This window comes from Brachionichthys hirsutus, chromosome 22 (assembly GCF_040956055.1).
Source record: "Brachionichthys hirsutus isolate HB-005 chromosome 22, CSIRO-AGI_Bhir_v1, whole genome shotgun sequence".
In the NCBI taxonomy this organism is placed as follows: domain Eukaryota; kingdom Metazoa; phylum Chordata; class Actinopteri; order Lophiiformes; family Brachionichthyidae; genus Brachionichthys; species Brachionichthys hirsutus.
The window spans coordinates 930,180-953,222 of record NC_090918.1 but is presented as its reverse complement, the minus strand read 5'-3'; the positions used below and the strand labels follow the sequence as shown (position 1 = coordinate 953,222).

At 43.3% G+C, this 23,043-nt stretch overlaps 2 protein-coding genes across 2 annotated transcripts; one reads left to right on the top strand and one right to left on the bottom strand.

Moving 5' to 3' along the window:
- The first annotated feature begins 709 nt into the window (after positions 1-709).
- On the top strand, positions 710-11,464 carry parpbp (PARP1 binding protein). Its single transcript, XM_068755465.1, has 10 exons — positions 710-859; positions 1,020-1,256; positions 1,351-1,455; positions 2,262-2,432; positions 2,569-2,723; positions 5,465-5,648; positions 5,783-5,964; positions 6,938-7,019; positions 10,395-10,575; positions 11,157-11,464. Exons 1-10 carry the CDS (start codon positions 710-712, stop codon positions 11,462-11,464), a joined length of 1,755 nt encoding a protein of 584 aa, XP_068611566.1.
- A 1,455-nt stretch (positions 11,465-12,919) lies between these two features.
- On the bottom strand, positions 12,920-15,233 carry pmch (pro-melanin-concentrating hormone). Its single transcript, XM_068755464.1, has 3 exons — positions 14,988-15,233; positions 13,143-13,278; positions 12,920-12,975 (listed from the first exon to the last, which is right to left on the bottom strand). The coding sequence occupies exons 1-3, from the start codon at positions 15,231-15,233 to the stop codon at positions 12,920-12,922; spliced, it is 438 nt and encodes a 145-aa protein (XP_068611565.1).
- Between the last annotated feature and the right edge of the window lie 7,810 nt (positions 15,234-23,043).

Here is a 23,043-nt window from a genome sequence, read left to right as displayed (position 1 = left end):
GTTTTAATACTAATGTCGAAAACTGAATATTTACCTCGTAGTGAGAAGTATAATTCGTTTTAGAATACAGAACTGACCATTTACCAATTTATCTTCATGTCTTTCTTGAATGTTGCGCGCCCTCGAGATGCTTTCAGGGTTGTTCCGGGTTCGACTTGGAATGGACCATTCAGCACAAACGACGAGGGAGACTCCATTAATTTAATTTTATGTAAATCAATACACCCAACTCTCTGTAAGATATGTTGAGAATATTAGTGATTCAAGAAGTGGGTAAATAACATTAATCACATGTTGAGTTTATCTACAGCAATACTTTTCAAAAAATAGCGATGAGCTGTGTACTTTTAAATGGCTCAACCCGCCCAATGAAACCTTCTACATGCTGATTGGTTGAGGAGTAAAAACGTCACCGACAATTTAAAATTTCAAAGCTGTCGCTCTTCACCGTGGACGTGCTTTTCAAGACTGCGACAACGTTAGAGGTTTGCCCATTTAATGAATGTTGTTACATTGTATACAGTGTATTAACGCAGTAAACATGATAAATGATCAGTTATATGTCTGCATCTTTGGGGAGTCGGTAAAAAGACACTCTAGAATACGCTATATTGATGTTATTGTGTCAACGGGGCAGCAAACGAACGCGTTTGACATTATGTGGAAGATACATTTGACCGATTCACATTTCTCCGTTGTTTCAGGGGAAATGGAGGCTTCAGCAGAGCGCCTGAAGGCGATGGTTAAAGTCTTCAGGAGGGAGTGCCACAGGGTTTCACCCTCTGAGAGGACCACCATTCACGGTGCTGGTGACATGCTGATGACACTGCAGCTGGCAATGGCAGAGGTTAATAAGCAGGTAAAGGTTTGCTGCTTTTTCAGGGCATCTTATTGATTTAATAATCCCTTTATAAGTGATAGATCGTAAGCACAAACACACATTGATATTATGGTTTACCTTTCACCTCTGTATGGTATTGATCACGTTTGAGCTGCTGTTTTCTCTCTTCCTGCGACAGCACGGCGGAGAGTTCAAAGTGGCTCTGAGTGATGTTCTGATGGCCTGGAAACACTTACTGTTGGACAAACTTCACCTGCTGCCCCACCGCTTTGCACGCATGGAGAACTATGATCTCATCCTCGAGGCGTACAAATCCTTCCTGAAGCGTTCCAACGCCATGGACGTGGTCGACATCCTGTCCACGTACAAACAGCTGAGACTAGCGGCCTCGGACCCAGAGGAGCCCGTGAGCCCGGTGAGCAAGAAGCTGATCGGGAAATCGGATCGGCCACTGGGTTAGCAATCAATTGATGTATCTCTCTAATGACTTGTTTTATTCTTTTGCCAAGAACCAGCTTTTTGAGTTCTTATCTGGTGACCGTGAGGTCTCACAGTTCCCAGACTCCTCTGTCCCATCAACGCCATCTAGCACAGGCCGAGCCTGCAGTTCACAGGTAGGCCAACCCCAGCTTCTATGCACAAATAAAGGGTGTAACGCAAATCATAATCCACCAAAAAGGAATACTTATTCCCACTTTGCCCTCTCTTGAAAATACTTATTCTCCTGCTGGCAATAATCCGTGCTTTCGCTCTCCCGGTATTCATCTCAATATTCTGTGTGGAGTCCATTCTGATGTTACTGACAAGGCCTCTATATCATATCAACTTAAGAGCACACTGTGACTTCGATTGCATGGCAGATGTTTAAAACACAACACATTGTGACGCTGGACAAGAGCTCAGTCTCTTTCCTCCATTCCGGTCTGTCACTTCTTAATTTATGATTTTTTACTGGCGGCTTGCTGCTGATGTCATTTCTGGTGCTTTCAGGATAACGCGTATATGTTTTTGTTTCAGTCATCATAAGACAGATATAATTTATTGTGTTAGTATAATTAGGAAGGGTTAGAGTGCGTTTGAAGGCAGAACTGTTCGCTTTGGCTTTAAATCAATGTGAATCATTTATAGTTATATCTCCGAAATTGCTGAATTTAAGGGCTACATTGATTCCTAAGATTTTTTTCTTCCTTCCTAATCTAACTGTGACATTTAGTCATTCATTTTAGTCCTTATCTGTCTGAGAGGAGGACGGCTCCATCACTATTTTATTAGGATGCTTTTCAGCCAGCAATCTTCCGCTGACTCTTGACGCGGAGGAGAGGAGAGAATTTCTGAATGTTCTGTTTTTGGGTGAACTGGTCCTTTAACATTCCAACGTAGTCGTTAATTAGTTCATAATTTTCATTTCATTGATCTGTAGGTGAAACGGGCCGTTAGAAGGGTTTTCTGCTCCTATCTGAGTTTGCTTGTGAACTCCAAGAACGACATGGCCCTGGCATTAACCCTTGATGTCCCGGGTCGCGCTCTGGGACGCCAGGCATTTACAGATTTAAAGCACGCTGCGCAAAACAACAATACTTCTCTCTTCTTGGTAAGACATGTCCACACTTTCCCTGGTTTTAGATTATTTTGTGATAACGGTAATCACGTTTATCGTTAGGATACTGTAACACTAAAATTGACGCTCGATCCTCTGAAGTGTTTTGTTCCCTTCTATGCATTTTCAGGCCGTCACTTCTTTTGTGAGGGCCATCCAACTGGGAGGGAAGGGCTACGCTCCAGCAGAGTCTGACCCACTGAGGAAACATATCAAAGGCCTGTCTGATTTTGTCCAGTTCATGGACAACCTGGAGGAAATTCTGGGGGAGATTCCTGACCCGAGGTACACAATGCAACCGGCTCTCTGTACTGAAACTCAAAAATAAATTCCTTAATTTAAAAAAGAAGACAAATTCACACGCAAAAAAACCGTCACCTGGATGGAAAGCTGTCACAGAGCTGCTGCAGTTCAAGGGAGGAAAAGTTGTAATGGAGTTCATGCTAACTGCCAAGCCCCAACCAGGAGAGGATTAGCTTAGCATTAAGACAGAAAACAAGGGAAAGCTACACTTATAGCCAAACGCTTTTCAAAGTTTCAAAAATGTATTATAATAATAACAAAGTGCATGATCCCAGTTTCTCTCTATGCTAAGCACAGCATAGCACAGAGTCCGGCTAACGGCAATAGAAAGCTCACCGTCTCCTGGCTGCACCTCAAAAGAAGTGCCTCTAGAAGTGTAGGCCGAGACCTCACGAGAGAATCTGATGAAACAATGTTGGACAGTCTTCAGATCTATTTGTTCCTACAACGAAATCATCTAAAATCCAGAGCAGATTAGACCGCTCTGGATTGCCAGGACGTAGAGGCTTCTAGGAACCCATGAGGACTGATTTGTTCTAGTGGACTAATGCCCTCTTCTAAGAGTTGTATTAGTATTCCCAAGCATTACTGTTTTCTATTCAGCTCTTAAATGATAAATCTCTGATTTTTGCTGCAATTGAAAAAGCACATCAACAAATATTAACATTTTGCTTTCTGGAGGGATTCGGGATGAGAACATGCTACATCAAGGACATTAGTTTTTGAGTAATTACGGATGTTGTAAAATGACTAATTTTGCAATGTGTAAAACAAATAATTCTTAATTCAGGTTCATGCCAAAATGTAACTTTCATCTGGTCATTAATGTTATAAATATATGTCGGTAATCCCATTCTCTTCCCTGTAGTCTTGTGCTTGCCCCTTATTCTGACTGTATGCACGTCCTTCTGCCTGTGACCCTGCAGAACCTGGACCTATGACTGTCAACTCTGTCCCTAGCATTAGCACTTGTAGTTTTATATAGCACTTCTTTAGCCAGTGGCCTGCTCAGCAGCCCATATATGTTTCTTTCCCTGCTGCACCTGTAAAGTGCCCTGAGATCATTTCCTGTTATGATCTGGCGCTATAGAAATAAAGTTGAATTGAATTTTGGCATAACCATGCTGACTAACCCGTGAAAACATGCAAAACATATGAAATCTGAACAGTTTCCATCCCTTTATTTGTCAGAGGTAATAACGTTGTATGCTAAAGCTAGTAACTCTCCATTTCAAATGATGCATCATGACAAAATGCTGTCTTTCTTTTCACTGTACGCTCATCCTCGTATAAAAAAAAAAACATATTCCGATGCCAGAGAAATGATCCTGAGCAGATTATGTGAATTCAGACATTCCAAGAACAGTTGAGCATGGCGTTAGTAACCTGGCAAAGACTGAGGTCAAACACGCACTGAGACTTGTGATTTATGGGATTTTCTTTGAATCCCGCAATTTTAAGTGCAAGATAGATTCTGTTTCCTCTGTAACATTGCAGATTCTCGTAAATTATCTTGAATACTAAAAGCTGAGCTGGGCACAGCTCTGTGTGTGTGGGGGGGGGGGATACTTCTGGCAGCCGGGTATTCCAACCTGGCAGAACCCTGCGATTGTTAAAATCCACCTGTCCCTTTGCAGCTCATTATTACTTCTTTCAAGTTCCGGTAATTGCTCACATCCAAGCTTCATGCGATAACGCTTGGATTGCCTCTCCACCTTTTTCGGCATCAAAGCATTTCTGTTAGAAATGATTCCGCTCACATTGATGAATGATCATCAATCCTCATGCTTTTCACAGATAGTTCCCCCCCCCCGTACCGTTTACAGGCCATGTTGCTTGTCGGAACATTTGGCACCATAACAAAAGTGGTTATCAGAAATGATTTTTAGGTATAGAAAGACTCGTCTCTTGCTGCTCCTCTGAGGTTTTCAGTTTCGGCAGGTTGATGAGAGCGCTTGTAAGCCTGATGAGCGGCTGATGCACTCGGCCAACATGTCTTTCAACAGGCAGTGCCTTCGCTGCTCTCAGTGGAGTACTGGGTTTCCTCACACAAACACCATCTATGGAGAGTTCAGGGCCCCTCGCTCGCTCCACATCTGTTACGGATCTCTGTTCGCCCACATCGGAGCTGGACCACCGTCTTCCCCGCCTTGCTGCATGCAATCCTGCTCGAGTGCAAATTGACTGTTCAAGACCTACAGTAATGATACGCTGCTGTTTTTTTGGGGGGGGGGGGGGGGGGGGGGGGACAGGCCAGGCAGATGATGTGCGAAGCGTGGACGCAGCTATGAAGAGGAATGTCCTGGAGTTTGTCGGTGAGAGCGGTCACAGTGACCAGAGGGACTGATGGGGGATTTGGAGCTTCCTCCTCCTTAACTGTTAACCCTGGCAAAGCTGCACTGAAGTGAAACAAAAGCTCCGCTGGACTACGACACCAATACAGTTACGCTTAACAGCCGTGCCCAATTAGTGGAAAGTGAAGCTGCAGTATATCTTTTGCAGACGTTCAGATCTAAGGCCCTTGCTTTCTTTTCTTTTCTTTTTTTTTTTTTTTTAAATCTAGGGAGAGTTATTCATGTTGGCAAATATTGGCTGAACTGTTGGACACTGTTAATTCAATCCAGATGAAAACCTGTCTGTGTTCTGCAGAAGAGCGATTCCTTTCTGAGCATTCTGTTTGTTGTGACGCTCTCTCATTGTGTCACCGTGTTTTTATTTGCAAGCGGGTGCGGAGCCAAGCTGATGGCTGCCATCAGGGCGGCGCTGGTGAAGGGGCGCAGCAGCGGCGATGCGGTGTGCGTTGCAGCCGAAGAGACGACGAAGGAGCTCAAGGAGCGGATCTGGCAGCTCCACCAGATCCAGAAACTGGCCGCCAATGGAAGCGGGACTGGGATCAGCCCGGCCAGGGTAATCTATAACCTCAGCTCTGACAGCTACAGTTTTAACATTTGTGTTTTCAAGTCTGTGCATTCATTGAGAAGCATATTCATCATCAGGTTTGTGAGCTAACCGCACTGATTTGCGATACTGTACCTCTCCAGCCGAAGGTGTACGCAATCAATCACGCCACAGCGTACGGAGGTCGGGAAACTGTGAAGGTGCTGATGGCTCTTCTTGACGAAGAAGCTTTGACTCCGTTGCGTCTGAACAAGGCTGATCTGCTGTCCGAGGACCAGCCTGCCATCGGGGGAAGCGAGGGATCCAGCGTCCTCACGTTGTTCAGGTCGGGGAAAATTGCCCGAATGGTATGGATGGCAGGGCCACCATTGGTTTGTGTTCTCCGGCCAAGGTCCAGCAGGCCCTTTGAATTAGAAGAAAGGCTAATTTGAATTCCACTCATTCATTTTTAGTTCTAATAAACACATGTTTTGAAGCTAACATTTTAAAACTAAGATATTACTTTGCGGTGATACCATAAAATCATGTGAGAATGCTCTCATGCTAGCGTTGCTGTAGACTCTTAGGCTAACATTTTTACTATTTCCTGACATTACAGTGGATAAATGTTTGACTCATCAAAATAGCCAAAAGATTAACCAATAATGACTCACCCAAATTGCAAACAGACAGAATTTAAATTTCAGTGTGGTAACATTGCACATTTGTGGACGGTGGATTAAAATTTGTGGGGACCAACTTTTGAGAATTGCCGACCCTGGCTGAAGTTCACAGTGGATTTAGAGATCCTTGAAAAGCCTGTTCGCTGCAAAGAGCCAATCCTGAAAGGTCTAGAATTAATACGTCCTTCAAGGGTGAAACAAAAGTGATCCTTTGAATTAAACTTGACCACTACTACGGGTTTGGGGAAAGCCCCTGAAACAGCAGTGAGGCCAACATGAGACTACAACACTCTACTGAAACCATATGGAAGAAAATCCACCCACACCGTACTGGAACAATTACTCTGGTCAAGCATCTGAAATAAAAATAAGAACATAAAAAAAAGAAACCCAGCCACCGGCTGTGGTCTGGGTGGGACATTACATCTGAGGTGGATGATACTGAGTGGCTGATCGCCAGTTTGTAGCAAAACACTCAGCATCAGCTCAGCCTGACTCTAGTCCAACATCCAGTACATGTGTGGAAGCAGTCTGTCTGTTTGGAGAAGTGGTGAGTGCGTTTCTTGGTTGGTGCGACCATATAACCACCTTGTGTTTCTTTTATAAACCCCCTCGCTCTTGCCTCTCACCCCTCAGATCGCCTGAAGTGCCCACTGGATGTTCTCCAGAACCTCTAAGGAGCAGAGTACAGAGCCGGCTAGATCTGCTCAAACCGAAGGTAACGTGGGGCCCCTTTCGTCCAAGACCCCTAAATCCAAACCCTCAGTTACTTCAAATTGAATCAGATGTACAAACAGTGAAAATAATGTCTTTACATCCTGTAATTTTTTCCGCTGGTATTATATTATTTGTTTTCACTGCTGAAGCGCACATCTTAACCGACTTCCACCGTCCCGTTTGCACAGCTGTGTTTTAGCTCTTAGTGTTAATGCTGCTGTTTAAACCCTTGACATAAAAAAAGACGTATTCATGGTTTCAAACCGATACCGATAAGCTATCCTATGGTCAGGGCTCGGGTCCAGTTGCTGACAGCGCATAATACAGCTCAAAGTATATCCGATATTGATATCTCTTCCTTCCTTCCTGGCTGCGAGCTCAGCTGTTCTGTTTTTTTTTTTGTACCTTCATGTTTCTTGGGGCCGGTGTGAGAAAATCCGTCAAATTATGATGATGCAGCTTCCAGGATTACGGGCTGCGCTGTTTATGTATGTTTGTTGCTGCAATTTAATCCACATCGGACAAAAGAGTCTCATTTCATCAGATTCCTGGTGTAGCACTTGCAGTTGTCATAACATACACTCAGGGGTGGGGAGTAACACAATATACATTCACTTGAGTTTTCTACTTAAACGGCATTTTAAGGTACACCAATAAGTATTTTCATTGCCACGTTGTTCTCATCTGCCATATACCCCCGTTTTGAAGCCACTGGGTTCAAACGTGGCAACGTGGTACAAAAACTCTTGGGTTCTTCCTGTGCCCGAAACGTTATTGACCAGGTCAATAAGTAGCTAGCGACTGCAAAAACAGAAATTACATAAACACTCCACCAGAGAGTGCAGATGAGTTGATTTTCATTTGTGAAACATACACCCCTTGTTTCGAGTTCACAATTCTTTAAAAGGGTACCACGTTTAGACGTCTTCTGTTTCTGAGTGTTTGGGTTGTTTGTTGTTGTTGTTTTTGAGCGAGGGAGGGTACTAAATGAAGAGATTTTACCTTCAATGATGTCAGGGCTGGTATTTAGACCCTTTTTAAACGGAGATTTGACAATAATGCTGAGATCAAGACGCCTCTCTATCAGGTCTGAGCTCGTCTTAATCAGTCCAGCAATACTAAAATGTTATATTGGATAGTATTGCAATCTTTCCAGTACCTCTTCCATTACTGTGTGCGCTACAAAAGTCGCTGAGTCAGCCCAAAACGTATTGACACAATCGGGTTTAGATCTGGAAGTCGGGCTGATCTTTAAACATTCCCTGTGTGAACTCCTTTCGAACATGTACGCTCAAACACGTTCTGAGAAATGGCTCTTTCGTTTGATTGCGCTAGCAGATGTCATCTTAGCTCCCCACAATCTGGCCGCCTTCCTGTTTGAGTACAGCGTAATGGTCCCCGGGCAGCTCACCACTTCCTGAACTCGGCGAGCGGAAGCTTTCTGCATCAATTTCACTTTGAAGATGCCATATCAGTCGTGTAATTCGACTAGCAAGGGAAACTTGAAAGGTTATTGCTTCCTGTTGTGTGCGGGATGGGACTTATCCCGGACTTCTCCAGGGGTTCCATCCTGCGCTGACGTCAGATGGACAGATATGGTTTCTACTGCTGTGCCGTGTCCAAATCTTTGTCGGCGCAACAGATGACCCGATCGCAGAAATTAACCAGATATCGTAGCGCAGAATATATATGTTAACTCAGATCTTTGGTGGCACACCTGTTACTTTTTGCCATTTCTATCACCTGTGTGTGAGAACAGCAATTGTTTGCTTTTGGAGGTCCAATCAGGAATGGCTTGGTCAGGTGTCTCCAGCAACGGGCGGAGGTTATTTTAGGGCAGCCATCTTCAGAGGAATGAGGGCAGTCTGATCACACAGTTGCCACATTGAGCACCCACCTCCTGTAATTGGATTGGATGCTCTCTGTCATAGTTTAGCCCGTGTTCACTCTTCCATGGCCTCTCATTGTTTCAGCGTCTTTCAGATGTTTTTATTTTTGGGCTAGAATGCAAACGGGTAGCATGCAATTTTTTTTGTTGTCTTTTTTCAGTTGGATGTTGTTTTAGGACGGCCTTTCTTGAAACACGCCGACATTGATCCCTTTGTACTTTAAAGGATCCACACAGCTATATTTTTCCCTCAGAATTCTCCTCCCTGTTGTTGCCCACCAGCCTAAATGGTGAAATCCTTGGATTGTGATAATCCTAAAGAAGGCATAGATCAAACAGTGAATGAAGGACTGGGGATGTATATATGTGCCCTCGGGGGCAGGATTTTAGTCTTTAGGATCATTCACTTTGCTATAACTTCCTAGGCTGTCCGAAACGGCTTTTTAATGAGGTGCAGCTCGACTTATTAGACCGGTAATGGTGATTGGGAAAAAAAGACTTTCCCCTGTTTAATGTGGTGTGAGGTTAGGATCATAGTTGAATCAGCTTTCATCAATGATGTAAGGCAATCATCAGGTGGTCTGTATTCAGTGTAAAGGTCACAGTCAAAATATACTCTTCCATCATCTAATTACATCACGAGAGAATGATCTAAAACAGTTTGGATGCTTAGCTCATTTCCATTTGAATTTTGAGCTTCCTTTCACCTTTCAAAAATGAGAAAAATGTTCTTAATGCCACGAACTGTTGGCCCCCCGGCCCTGAGTCAGTAAGACTGATGATCAATAACTGTTTGGAATATTTCAGTATCCTGCCAGTCATTAAAATATGGAACATTTTGTTTACTTGGAATGCTAATCATAATTTCAGAGGCAATAAACATTTCCAAACTAACAGAAATGTTATTTACAATCATAAATAAAGGAAAGCAGTCTGTATGTTGGAAATTCATGCTTGTAAAAGTACTTTCAACGCTAATTGGTGGAAACTATATAGAGATTTCATTAAAGAGGTGTTGGGCCTTGGCTATCATCTGCTACTTCACAATGAATGCCCTTCCAGTTGTTCCATATCACGCCGACATGCCAGCGAGTTAGGATGGTGATGGGGATTAAACGTGCCCGTTTAACAACATTATTTTGGTTTCTTTGTGAGCACATTTCAATGCTAGGATTAGCATTTAAGCTCAAAGCATTGCTCTTCATAAGTAAAGCCTTAAGAGATTCTAGCGTGACTTTTTGGATGCTTGCCACTTCATCTCTCTCTCTCTCTCTCTCTCTCTCTCTCTCACTGAACGCTTGAAAATGTGCAGGAGTTGGAAAGCACTTGTTGAAATTTGAGCATTTAATATTGTTAATTTATGTTCCAAACACCAAGTCAATTTCAAGACAGAAAGTGCGTTTCAAAGCCAGGAACCTGGGCCACCTTCCCTGAACAATCGACAGTGATCATCCCCATATCAACCGGACTGGTTTTCCATTTTTCCAGGCCAAACGCAGAGTCATCCGATCCCAGTTTGCCTGCACATACAAAGATGAAGAACTGCCCCTCAACCGTGTGCTGGAATTCCCCAGCACCAGCCAGATCCCTACCTGTGTCCACCCAGCACCGAAAAGAATTCTCTCCGTGGATGAGGAGTGGAGCTTGGGCGTAGAGGAGACAAGCACAGGTACAGGTTCATCCTTAATATCACAGGTGCTTGCTGTCTATCGTGCTTCGCTGCGTGCATCCGTTTCAACGTTTAGCGTTTCTGTTTGCTCTGACGTCACACTGCTGGATTGAGGCCCGGGCACGTCTTCTCCGCTACAGCCATGACCCCTTCGTAGCCGCGGAACTGGTGCTTACCATCAAAGTTTAAATGAATCCCAATTCGATAAAGTCAGTCGAGAGAACGCAAACCTTCACAGATCAATAAGAGCAAAAAAAGGGGTCAACTGGACGTCTTTAACCAGTTTAAGTCCAGTTGACCCCATTTTGTTTTGGCTCTTCTTGATTTACTTCATCCTGGATGACTGAGAGCCTACACAGACAAACCTTCCTACTTCCCCCCCCCCCCCCACATTTCCCCTTCTGTCTTTTGTATTGTGGGAGGTTGGGTCCGGCTCCATCAGGCTACATGACAAATGTTAAATTTAAGCTTCGCAGAATAAACACATTCAACTAGCGTCAGCAATTTTGTCATAACATTTCCCCCCGTTTTTCCTCTACCAGCTTGTCACACTTTCTTTTGCCTTGTTTCAATCTTTGCAGCAAAGCCTACCCTTGGACGTCCAAATAAGGAGCCGACCAATATGCAGCAGGGGGCTGCTCTTAAGCAAAGAAGTGGAAATGGGCAAAACAGTGCAGCAGGTTCAGGCAACAGAAAGAAAACTGGCACCCAGAATCAAAAGAAGAGGAAGCAGGTGGATTCTGACAAATTGGGAGGATCAGAGAACGAGCCTCCGAAGAAGAAACAGTCCAGCGTCCCCGTCAATGTCCCCGGCAAGACGGTCAGCAAGGCCTCCACTAAGAAGCTGATAGCTGGCCAGTTAAAGCTGACCAGCTTCTTCAGATGTTAACGATTGCTTGGACTCGTTTGAGGTTTACCCCCCCCCCAGCACATCTGGGTGACTAACGCGGATGAACCTGACAGCAGGTCGATTGGGAGACCGGATTAGGTCCGAATACTTTTATTTAATCTCCAATTCATTCAATGATTAGTTCTATAGTATTTTTTTGTACAAGCTGTAAAATTCCACCACGAAAACAGCTCTGTAAATATGTCGCTGACCTCTCCTTAATAAAGTTGTATTTTTCTGTACTCATTTTCTACAAGGGAAGCGTTACATATTTATCTTTACAGCACATTCAAAGGAGGGCAGCAATACAGGGGAAACAGTTCTGCAGTCTCAAAGAAAGCATGAACATTATGGGATAATTTGATAATCCCGTTTTCAAAATATTCGACCGATGACCAGAAGACCTCACGATGTTATTCTGAAGTTTAATCATGGCAGATGTCATCTACAATCTATAATGACATAAAAAAAAACAAGCAGGTAATAAATAAATACAAAAAACTGGTGTAGAATGGTCTCGATCCTCCTGCACTGAAAACCAATATGATTGCATCAAGGGATGTTGGTCTACAAAGTGGGCTCTGGAACACTTTGAGAAACCATTTTTGGCTGCGTCTACAAGTGATTGTACCATGAAATGTGAAAGCCGAGTACGGTTTCAATAGCATCCAGAGATGCCGACTGCTCTGGGCGAGAGCCCGTCGGAGTTGGACAGGCTCGAGTGGAAAAGCGGGCTGCTCTGACATGGACGCCAGCCTCCGATGTTAAGAGGGCGTGGCATGGGAATATTTTGCACATCTGTGAATGCACCATTACTACCTATGGGGAATAGGCTGGAACTAAACTGTTGCGTCTTTTTTTGAGGGATGTCCCCTGCTTATTCCAGCTAGACCAGGCCAAGCCACATTCTGCATACAACACTGTGGCTTTGGAGTAACCGAGTTCGGGTAACTAGGCTGGCCAGGTTATAGTCCAGCAGACGTCCCATTGAACATCTGTAGCACAAGGTCGCCTGTTAAGATGATGAAGTATTAAAGTATTTTTGTTTTTTTAAATGTACATTTAATCTGTTTGAAAGTAACATTGATGGTTAGGAGCTGGGATTTATGGCCTAGGAAATAATCCATATCATCACCTCAAAATGGGATTCTGTGCCGTTTCTGGGTCTCCGGAAGGTCATCAATCGGAACAAAGGTTACTCGTGACGGAACAAAAAAAAAAATGACTTGCAGCTCAGCTCATATTGTGTTAATGAAAAATCTGGAAAACCAATAGCTTTATCAAACTAATGATGAGAACAGTGTGATTCCAGACGCCGTTAGAAACAAACTGTGAAATGTTACATGAAGAAACAGAGCATCGTTTTTTTTTCTCCTGTACTTTATTCAGTTTAGTATAAGTTGAAAAGGATTCACATTCTGACTTGTTTCACACGGCATCCAAACTTTTCTGCAATCAGGGTTGAACTTCCCAGCAAGGTCGGAATACTCTTCCCACCATACACCGCAGCACTGGAGCAAAGGGGGGGGGGGGGGGGGGGGGAAGTGTGGCGTCAGCAAGTAACAGGTGAAGTAATCATCCTTTATTATATTAAAATCCATTTGATTGGTGATGTAAACTGATATGTTCTTTAGAACAAGAAAACTGGAACGTTTTTTATGAGTGCGCAGATGCTTACCGTCGATGTCGGTGTCCCTGCGATCAATCCTCAAACTGTGCTCAGAGGGAATGCTGCTCAAGCCTTGGCCTGGGAGCAGTGGAAGGCTGCGGGTGAATGCCGAGTCCAGCCCATGAATACCTTTCAGCCCCATGTCCTGAAACACAGTATTGATCAGCGATCGCATGGGATACCTTGAGACCACACACACTACCGCGCTGCGGATCGTCAAGTTGCAGGAAACCTTTTTCAGGGATGGTCTTTTTTTCACTCGCAGCACAGGTGTTGGATCTGCTTTCACCAGCTGATCCAAGCCGCAGGAACCCCAAATGGAAGAAATGTGCTTCCCAGATTTTACTACATCGCAGCGGCCCGTTTCCTTCCACTGCCCTGCTTTAACCAGATGGCTTTGTTCTCTCCATCATGGCTGCCTGTTCCCCATTACTGCACAGATAACCACCGTGTTCACGACACACGGGAGACGCAGCCGCCAGATAAACCCTTTCCTAAATACAGCTAAACGTACGAGGGAGCACAGATACATCATCATTCTTCCCACTGTGATTCCAATAAATCTTTATAAGCTTGTGAGCGTTTGACCTTCTCAGCTAATAGTATTTCCCGGTTTTCCTGTGCTGCTGTAAAAGATTTCATAGTCGCGTATAAAATACTGAACTCAAGGGCGGCGACAAATTGTAAAGGGTCAAATGTTCAGACGTCGTTGCTAATTGGGAGTAACCCTATTCAGCGGCGATCTTTGGCAGATCAAACAACTGAAAATATGCGAGACAGATTTATTAATTTGGGATAGAGTGAATGAAAATAATCCCAATGGCTGAGCTGGGTCGGTTGTTGTCGAGACACCAACTAAGAGATTAGATGCTCACAGCATTAACACATTTGAGAGCAACTCCTTCGCCCAGAAGTAAACATGATCGATAGTCAAAGAAAACGCATCACATGCCGTAATTGGTTTTCTTTAGATCAAATTCATTGTAGAAAAGTCGTTTTTGTACTTTTTGTATCTCAGCTGGAAAGATTTTGGCCAAATAAAAAAAATAAAAGAGTTTAATGTTGAGGCAGATCCATAACTGTAACATTTGATTCAACACAATTTTCTAAGCTCAATGATAAAAATAATGCTAGGACAGTTTCACTTACTGTGGCACGAAGCAGCGATACAACTACAGGATGTCATTTCAACACAGCAGCTTTTAGTGGGCCTCCCATTGGCTGTAACGTTGTTAGCTGCGATTGATTGTATTGCCGTGCGTTGACACGCTGGGAAATGATTTCTTCCCATAACGGTCTTCCTGAAGAAATTATAAAACTGTCCAGCTCACGATTCTCGCCTTTGAAACTTCCTCACCTTTTTCTTTTTTTGTTTTTAAGCATATCACACATTTATCATTACGCATTGAAAAATTTGATTCAAAACTGAAGCTACAGAGTGTCCTTCCAGAAACAATCCCCCCCTTTATGTTTAATTCAGTGGCTTCACGTTGAGCTGTTTTCATTGGAGCTGCCTTCTATCTGAAGCAGGAACCAATGAAAACTGTTTGCAGGACGAATCTGTAGATTCGGACATTGGTTTCTGATATCCGCCTGCGGATTTTCAAACACCGTGCTCAGCGTAGTGACCACCAACTAATAATTCCCATTTACTTATGTTCTATTTGGGTGGTGCTATCAATCTGAGACAAGGGTCGGCTTATTGGCCCCTTGTAAATAATGACATAATATTTACAAATCATGCATTAATCTTTTAAAAATAAATTCGAATAAAAAAAAAGGAATAAAACTTATTTGCTTTTGTTTGGTTTTTTAAAGAAAGAAAGAAAAGTTTTGAATATTTCTTCCACTCACTGAGACAATAATGATTTTACGACTTCCGTCTTCATCCCTCACGCTGTTGTCCGGCACATGGTTTCTCCTGTACACAGGAGGGACCACAGCAAAACCAGCCATGGGGTCGTCTCTCGGTATCCAGTCCAGGCCACCTCGACCTGCTGTATTGTCTTCCATTGCAGTTGCAGGCATGGCAGCGGCGGAGCGACTGGTCATCTCGGAGAACAGCACAAGAGCATACAGGACAGAATGAAGAGAAATCATGGCATCAACTGGAGTTGGTTTTGCAGCCTTTGACTGATCACTTTACTACAAGGAGGTTGTCTTATATCTTTAGTGTGATGTCATCTTGCCAACAATATCAAACGTAATAAAAGTCGGGACTCCTGCAGCTGTAATTTCGTTCTAGAGGCTGATAATAAGGAGAAGTTCAAAGGTTGCGGCAAAATGTGCAGTAATTCCAACAATAGGTGTTTTCTTCTGAAGAAAAGGACTGACACTAGCATTTGTTTGTTTGGACACATGCTGACATCAATAGGTAAAAAAAAAAAACCATGGAGGGCTGTAATTTCAGATCAAGAAAGCTCACAATGTGAAAGGGCAGGAAACAATCGTGGATGTTTCCCTCCCTAAACAACCACTCACTGAAATGAACCCAGCAGGTAACCGGGCAGACTTGCTGTGTGGTGCGTAAAAAGAATCTCTTGAGTTGTCAGACTGGGTCATTTCCTTTGAACGGTGACAGCGGATGTACGCGGCTGGGAAAAATCTCATTCACAAAGGTCAGTGACGTATGAAAAACCTCTCAACGTGAGCCGCTGGGGAGAAGATTATGATAGAATATCGCTGAAAATAGGACTCGTTAGACATTTGGAGTAATCCCCTTATGCGTTTACGTGGTGATAGATGGATGAGAACAATGCAAAACAATGAGCCAAAGTCATGAGCCTTTTCACATTGAATAAAGACTAGGAGTGTAATAAAAAAAAGAAAATGTTCCCTATCAAACATGCAATATCTTGTTTGAACCGCCTCAGATCAGCCATGGCGGTAGGGGGGAGGGGGGGGGGCTCCAATATGAAGCTAATGCCCCTTTGTGTGGAAAGGAGCCCATTGAGATGGTTTGAGTAACTGGCTCGGTATGCCCTCTGGCGTTACTCCCTATATGGAGGTTCAGCTAGCTAACTAACTCACTACTAGAACCACATGGGTAAAACTCAATGCCCGGGGGGCCAAATGTGGCCCTCCACACCGTTTTTGTGGCCCACGACAGCTGTGTGGAGCCTTTTGTTTTAGCAAAAGGCTGCATCTGTCACACGTGTTCTTAGCAGCTCACAATTGTCGGTCATAACTTGTGTTGGATGATATTTCTCTTTATTTATTATTGTCACGGATCAAGGTAGGTCAGAACCCAAATGCACGACAGTAGATGGGGAATCCAAAAATGTCACTAACAATCTGGCAGGGGTGTGGTGTCTGAGTTGAGTATATGCAGGGACAGGGCTGATTACAGATGTGTTGCAGGTGATGACAGGAGCACAGGTGACAGGAATGAACTGATTGCAGTGGGAAGTTTGTGTGGAAAAGACACAAGCCGGCCTCGAGCTGTGACAATTATCTAATATTATTTACTTGAATAAGTTTGTTTGCTGATCGACGGAGTAATGTGGTTTTTTGATTGATTTGATTTTTGATCAGAGAATTTGTTTCTCCTTGTATCTGGTTTTGAGCTATAACAGTTGTATTTATCTTCTCATGAAAATGACCAAATACACACGGTTTCTCCCCCCCAAAAAAGCAATCTAACTATTCATTAGATAAGAATTTACTGTGCCATAGCTTTGTGATCAAGCCCCTTCAAAGTAACAGTCGTCAGTTGACAATGAAAGGTGGGAGGCGTGCAACAAACCGAAGGACCTTCGTGTTGACACAGCTACTTGCGGGCTTCGCCCTAAATCTCAGGAGGCTTTACCTTATTAACATCACAGGAGCCGTAGCAGGCGGATGGTGAACCAGGTCATGAATAATAACCATTGAACTCAGCCGAAGTGATTTTGCTTGGAGCAGTCGGCCTTTATTTTGTAAGTATTATTGTTGGAGGGCAAGGACTTCTACTGAAGAACTGCACTCGTCCACAGGGGCGAGAGCGTTCCAGCAGAAGCACAACTGAACTTGTGAGCTCCGTGCTCTGTTGTTTTAACCTTTCTCGCTGTTCCTCTCTTTCTGATAATCTCACCCTCCCGTTTCCCACATTTCCTCCGATATCGACTGTATGAATGTTCTCGGTTAACACCCTGCAAATCAATGCGAGTCCACCTGATTTAAAGCTTCTTGGCTCTCTCTCCCTCTCTCTCTCTCTCTCTCTCGCTTTGCTGAGAAGATTCAACAAACCCAGAACCACGGTGAAACTCTTTATCTTGTAACTGTTATTTTGTTTTCCCCCTCCTCTGAATTTCTAAGAAATCATTACCATAATTGTCTAACAAAGAGCATTAACAGAAAAATAAAAATAAAAAAGGCCCCAAAAAACTTATGAAGACCAGATGCGATCCATGATTCTTCTTTTATGAATTTCCATAAAACAGCCCAAATCTTTAATCAACGCTGATTAACTTTATTATACCACGGACCGTCATACTGCTTGTTTACCAGTTGCTTGTATGCAAAACTCGGTTACATCCAGATGTGATGGTTCACATTTAGATCCTGCAGAGCAGTTTTGTTTATTTTTTTCCCATCAGCCCTTCTTGCATCACCTGTCAGTCGCTGCCTTTCAGCCTCACCGACCCTACAGCCTCTGGCAGAAAGAGGCCCCAGAACCCTTGGACTCTATGACATGAGTAGCAGCTTTGTTTCTGAACATCACTGCCTCGTCCTGGAGTGACACGTCGCCTGTCATCACCGGCGTTCGCCTTAATATGGAAAATCTAAAGGAAAGAGAAATGAACATTGTCACAGCGGAGTGGAAGTACCGTTCCAGTTCCAGGGAAATGTGATGCACCGATGCTCCGTGCGTGATGTTGGACGCCTTGTGTGTTTTTGCTGCGGAGGTTTCCGGACCGGTGCCAGTAGTGCCGGCACGCTGCATTCAGCAGAGATGCGGGCGCAAAAAAAAAAAAGGCGGTGGAACCGCATTTTGGGCAGGAGCGTTTTATTGCCTAGAGAACAGACCGTGGTTTCCTGGAACAATGCAGCTGATGAGAGTCTCTCCAAGGAAAATAAGGCTCTGACATCATGGGTTCTTAAAGCACGCAGCTGAGCCAACACTCTCTCCTGCTATAATCAAGCCTCAGTGAATTTCCACTGTCGACTGAAATCGAGAAAGAGAGAGAATCTCTCACAATGCTTGAGTTGAGCTTTTTTTTTTTTTTTAAATACACTTTACTTTAATGGGAATGTTGTCATTGTAAAGCAAGGCTCATGATGCAAGGCTATTTTTCTCTCTTTTTTCTCGCTTTGGCTCACGATGACAATAAAACGTGACTCCTTGTCACAATCAACTTGTCGTCAGCCGAGACTGGATGTTAGCCTCTTGCCTCTGCGCGTGAAAATATATGGGACAAGAGATGACAAATGCCGAGTTGACAACTGCAGGGCTTAAAAGTCGAGCCCAGCAAAGTGAAATCCTGTGTGTCCTATTGGAAAATGAAACTTTACAACCTTTTCCTGTAAAACAATCAGTAGAATAAGTAGTCAAATTGGTGAGTGTGTAGTAAAACAGACCACAAGGTCATTCAAAAGACAATTGTGTGCTTAAGATGAGGAGTTGAAGAGTGTGGGGGGGATTGTATTTCACTCCAAACGCTCTGTCCTTAGATGCACTGGATCCTGACTTCCAGCATATCAATGGGGAAAGATCGTGCTCGCTCCAGAACCATTCAAGCATCTCTGTGTTGCACTCCTTGAGTCACCGTCTAACACAAGATTACACTTCTAATATTTTGAAGACAATCCTGCATTTTTTTCTTTTTTATAATGACAAATAGATGCACCGAATGTCCATATTCTCTTTGATAATTGGTTCATTCGTTGCGGCTGGTTGCCCGCTTACCATCCAACCCTCTCTGCACACTAGTTCCCCCGCGTATGTTTAAATCAAAAATCTCATGCCCTGCAGCCGGAAACTGGACCATTATGGCGAGATGATTTGCTCTGTATTAATCACAGAGATTACTGTAATAACATCCAGGACGACCGGTGCCTCACCAGCTCCACAGTTTGACTCCTGTCATCTGCAGAGCACCGGATCTGGTTGCTGCTCTATACACACCTGTGAAAACGAGTGCTGCCAATGCGCGAGTGAGAACTCCGTCACAGCGAGCATCCTCTCTGAAGAGATGAAGATGCCGCTCAGACTTCGGGGAGCACCACGCCCCGCCCGATGTGTGCTTTGGCAGTAACGCACCACTTCTGAGGAAGCATCACCTTGTCAGTCCGGCATGCTCGGTTTTATCCTGCACAAGTCCAAGACACGGCTTCGGCTTATAAGATTTGCCCCTTTGCTTTGTAACCATACGCTGTTCATGCATTCGGATCCCCAGGGTTCCTCATAAAAGCTGTAGCGTTTACCAGCGTGATGTTGCATAATAGAGCTGACTAATGTCTTTACAGGATCCAGTTTCCTCAGAGGTTTTCTGAGTGTGTGTGCATGCTGCAGGAAAAAACTCTCCAGCCATTTCTGCGATGTTGACAAGTGGTTTATTCAGCAGGAATGGTGAACAATTTGCTTTTTATTTTCTTATTCTTCTTCTACAGAAGGCAATCAAGCACCATAAATAACAGCGCTGTAATCAAACAGTTGGTTTTTTTTTTGGACAGTGAGCTTCAGGAAATCTTCTCATTAAATGCCTAACAGAAAATCTCTCACTAACTCCCATTATTTTCTCACGCTGAGAGGGCTCACTTTTGACATCTATGACACAAGCTGTATTTCAGGTACCAGAGACAGTGTGTGAAGAGTGTATCGTAGATGCAGTGCAGATCAGACAAGTGGCATCAATTGATAATGGGTTTAGATCAGTTTTCCTTCCAGCCGGTTACTAAAGCAGGTGATTTTAATTATCAACACCTCCAATTTGAGAGAAGGAACTCATTAGTGAGATCAGCTGCTGGAGAGATGGTTGGAAAGAAAACCTGCAGCCTCTCGGCCCTCCCCTGGTTTAGATGATGACAACACAATTCAGATTGAGGCTTTTTTCCCCCCTCCTCAATAAAAAGTCTTTGGTTTGTACCGTTTACCCAAAGGTCTGGGAGGAGCAACCTTCTTCTTCTTCATTTGAATCGTCAGGTTGACTGATAAAGCAATTCATAATGAGTAGACATCAAAAGCATCTGGGCGGGTTTTAAAACCTTCCTTAAAGATAAAGAAAGACAAACTTAATTGAATAGCTGCAAACAAATATTTAATTGTATAACATAATTTAAATGTCTGGCTTATTCTTAATGGGAGACTATGCAACATTTACAGAAAATGACCCCAATCTTGCTCAAGACATTCCCTCTCCATTTTTATAATGCAAATGTAAAGCAACAATTCATTGAGGAAAATATGTTTTTGGACATTCACCAAAGTTGAATGAGAATACTAATGATGTATGCATGACACACACAATCTTTACAGTAAGAAAGTTAAAAAAGAAAGAAAGCTGCAGCCAGAAGTCTTTTAGTATAACCGAGCATAAAGCCTGGAAACAGAAGCACACTGCAAACTCTTAGCTCTCGAAAAGCTAACGCATTATACATGCATGTTTATTCAACATGTGTCAAAATGACAAATTGGGATTTCTTGTGCCTTCCTGAAGTAATAACGTCAAAGTTCCCGCCGTGTTGTGTCCTGAATGTGGATCGTCTGCTGAATTTGCTCGTTTTACGTGGATAGACATATTTTCCAAAATTCTGAATCATTATTTTACATTATACTACAGCTCTATTTTATTTTTTTAATTCGGCAATGGTGGATTTGCAAAAGTGCTGTGCAAAAATGTACCAATGCGAATGTGGCTGCAGTTTTGGAAGACACATTTAACATCAGAGTTAGAGCTACAACTCTTGTCATAATGAATGTGAGCCACCAAAATAACACAATCTGATTTGAATGCCTAAGTAACACTAACGGGTGTATTGACTGGCTTTGAAGGGTTATTCTCCAGCTGTGCTTCCAGTTTAAAGTGTTACATAAAGATAATCAACACAATCTTGGAGAACGAAAGCAATTTCTTTTACGTGGCATTAGTCTGTTATTAAATATATGTAGGTAAAAGGAGTACTGATCCATAAAGGCTACATAGTCTCGCATTAAGCTTCGTTAACAATCGATACCTTGGCTTCCAGTGAAGTGCATGCACACACACACGTCTCAGGACAGACAAAAGCACACTATTCTATCTATTTGAGAAAATCATTAAGAAAAAAAAATAACATTTTCCTTTTTTGGGACCCCAACATGGTATTTTTTTCTTCTTCTTTTCTCCATGCATTCACAGATGTCACACAGATACATTTACTCGCTTTACACGACTATCTTATTGAAACAGCTTACAAAAAAAACAAAAAAACACACACACCATGAAAACGGTGGCCACAAGGCTGTGCAAAAGACCTCCAATGTAAGCCTTGCCATCGGTCTGCCTCAGCCAACTCTTGCAAGTAACAAATTACAAAATAGCACCATTATACAGTGGATAGGATTCTTAATACAGATTTGTTATATGAAGCCATCACGTACAATGAACGATAGTAATGCATAGGTTAACATAAAATTGGGAGTACTGTTTGATTATACACAGGCAGAGGAGGCGGAGCCAGAGATGAGACGACTTGGGTTGTTTGCGTGATGAAACGAGGCTTGAACAAAATGGCGCTACCATTACTCGTTAGAAGACTGGTCTCTTTTGTAATCTGTTATGTTTCTTCAGTGGACATGTCGACGGACGCGCTGCAGTTTTGCGCTGCTCCCACCCTGGCGGCTCGATAATGCAGTCCGAGCAACAACCGAAGCACCAAAGTTCTCAGCCTCCCTAAACTAACAAAATATAGCAAGCCGAGATCAACCATTCGCTAAGCTTCACATCTATGCGGCTATCGTTAGAGCCGCTCCTGTCCTTTGCTTTAATCATCGGTGTTTAAAAAACACATTGTCAATTCAGAGCGCCACATGTGGGGCTCTCAGACCTATTTTTTGGCGGCGACTACGCTTTAGCAAGCTGTTTTTTTAACCTTGAACACGGCCCTCCACTCAGACTCCAATGTTGCGCACCAGGGTCTGAATTGTTGACAAAAAATCTGATTTTGGCTGCAGTGGCGACACGCGAGACGGATTGCAGACGACAAACACTTTTGCCTGACTGTCGTTATTTGGCCTTATTTCCAATTGCTTATGCCAAATGCACTTTGAGACCACTGAGTGACCCATTTCTGACAACAGCACCAGCAGTGGCTGGCCAAAAATACTTTCATTTAATTTAGGTTCTAGTTTATTTAATTCTCACTTAAAATACAAAACAAAAAACAAACAAAAACGTGCAGAAGTACAATTGTGTTTTTGCAGTACCTACTGTTCCTTAAAATCCACACTAAATGGTGCTTGATCTGCTATCATAAAAGTGTTTGGATTGTCGACTCAGACCTCAGGTTCCCAACGCTTCCTGAGGCTTAGGAGGGATTTGGATTGGACACAAGCTTTCCGGGGACTTAGCTTAGAGAGAAAACCAGTCAATGAGAAGTTAGGATTTGACTTGAGCTCACGTTAAACCAATAGATCTTCCTGCTTCAAAGCTAACCTTATATATGTATATAAAAAAACACATCCTCAGTAATGCATGGTGCAGGAACTATGAAGGTAAGATATCAGATTTTAACTGTTATATGTGACCGGTGAGAGAGTTTGCTTGTCTTGAGAGAGCGAATGAATCCACTCTCTCGGAGCAAATGGATTTACCTCCACAAAGTTCAGCGGGCAGGATGTGCCCAGGCATTCGCAAATACCGCTCTCTGATTGGCTGAAGCACAGATGCATTCCCACCTTTCCTGGAGCCAGCTCACACATGGAGGTATATTAAGCTCTTGTTTGTATAGC

Bases quoted from the DNA above. Each gene is read 5' to 3' on its own strand.
- parpbp (XM_068755465.1), top strand. From the start codon at position 710: ATGGAGGCTTCAGCAGAGCGCCTGAAGGCGATGGTTAAAGTCTTCAGG. The intron at 2,433-2,568 runs GTAAGACATGTC...ATGCATTTTCAG, and splicing joins ACAATACTTCTCTCTTCTTG to GCCGTCACTTCTTTTGTGAG. The intron at 2,724-5,464 runs GTACACAATGCA...TTTATTTGCAAG, and splicing joins GGGGAGATTCCTGACCCGAG to CGGGTGCGGAGCCAAGCTGA.
- pmch (XM_068755464.1), bottom strand. From the start codon at position 15,233: ATGATTTCTCTTCATTCTGTCCTGTATGCTCTTGTGCTGTTCTCCGAG. The intron at 13,279-14,987 runs GTGAGTGGAAGA...ACTGTGTTTCAG, and splicing joins GTAAAATCATTATTGTCTCA to GACATGGGGCTGAAAGGTAT. The intron at 12,976-13,142 runs GTAAGCATCTGC...CCTTTGCTCCAG, and splicing joins CAGGGACACCGACATCGACG to TGCTGCGGTGTATGGTGGGA.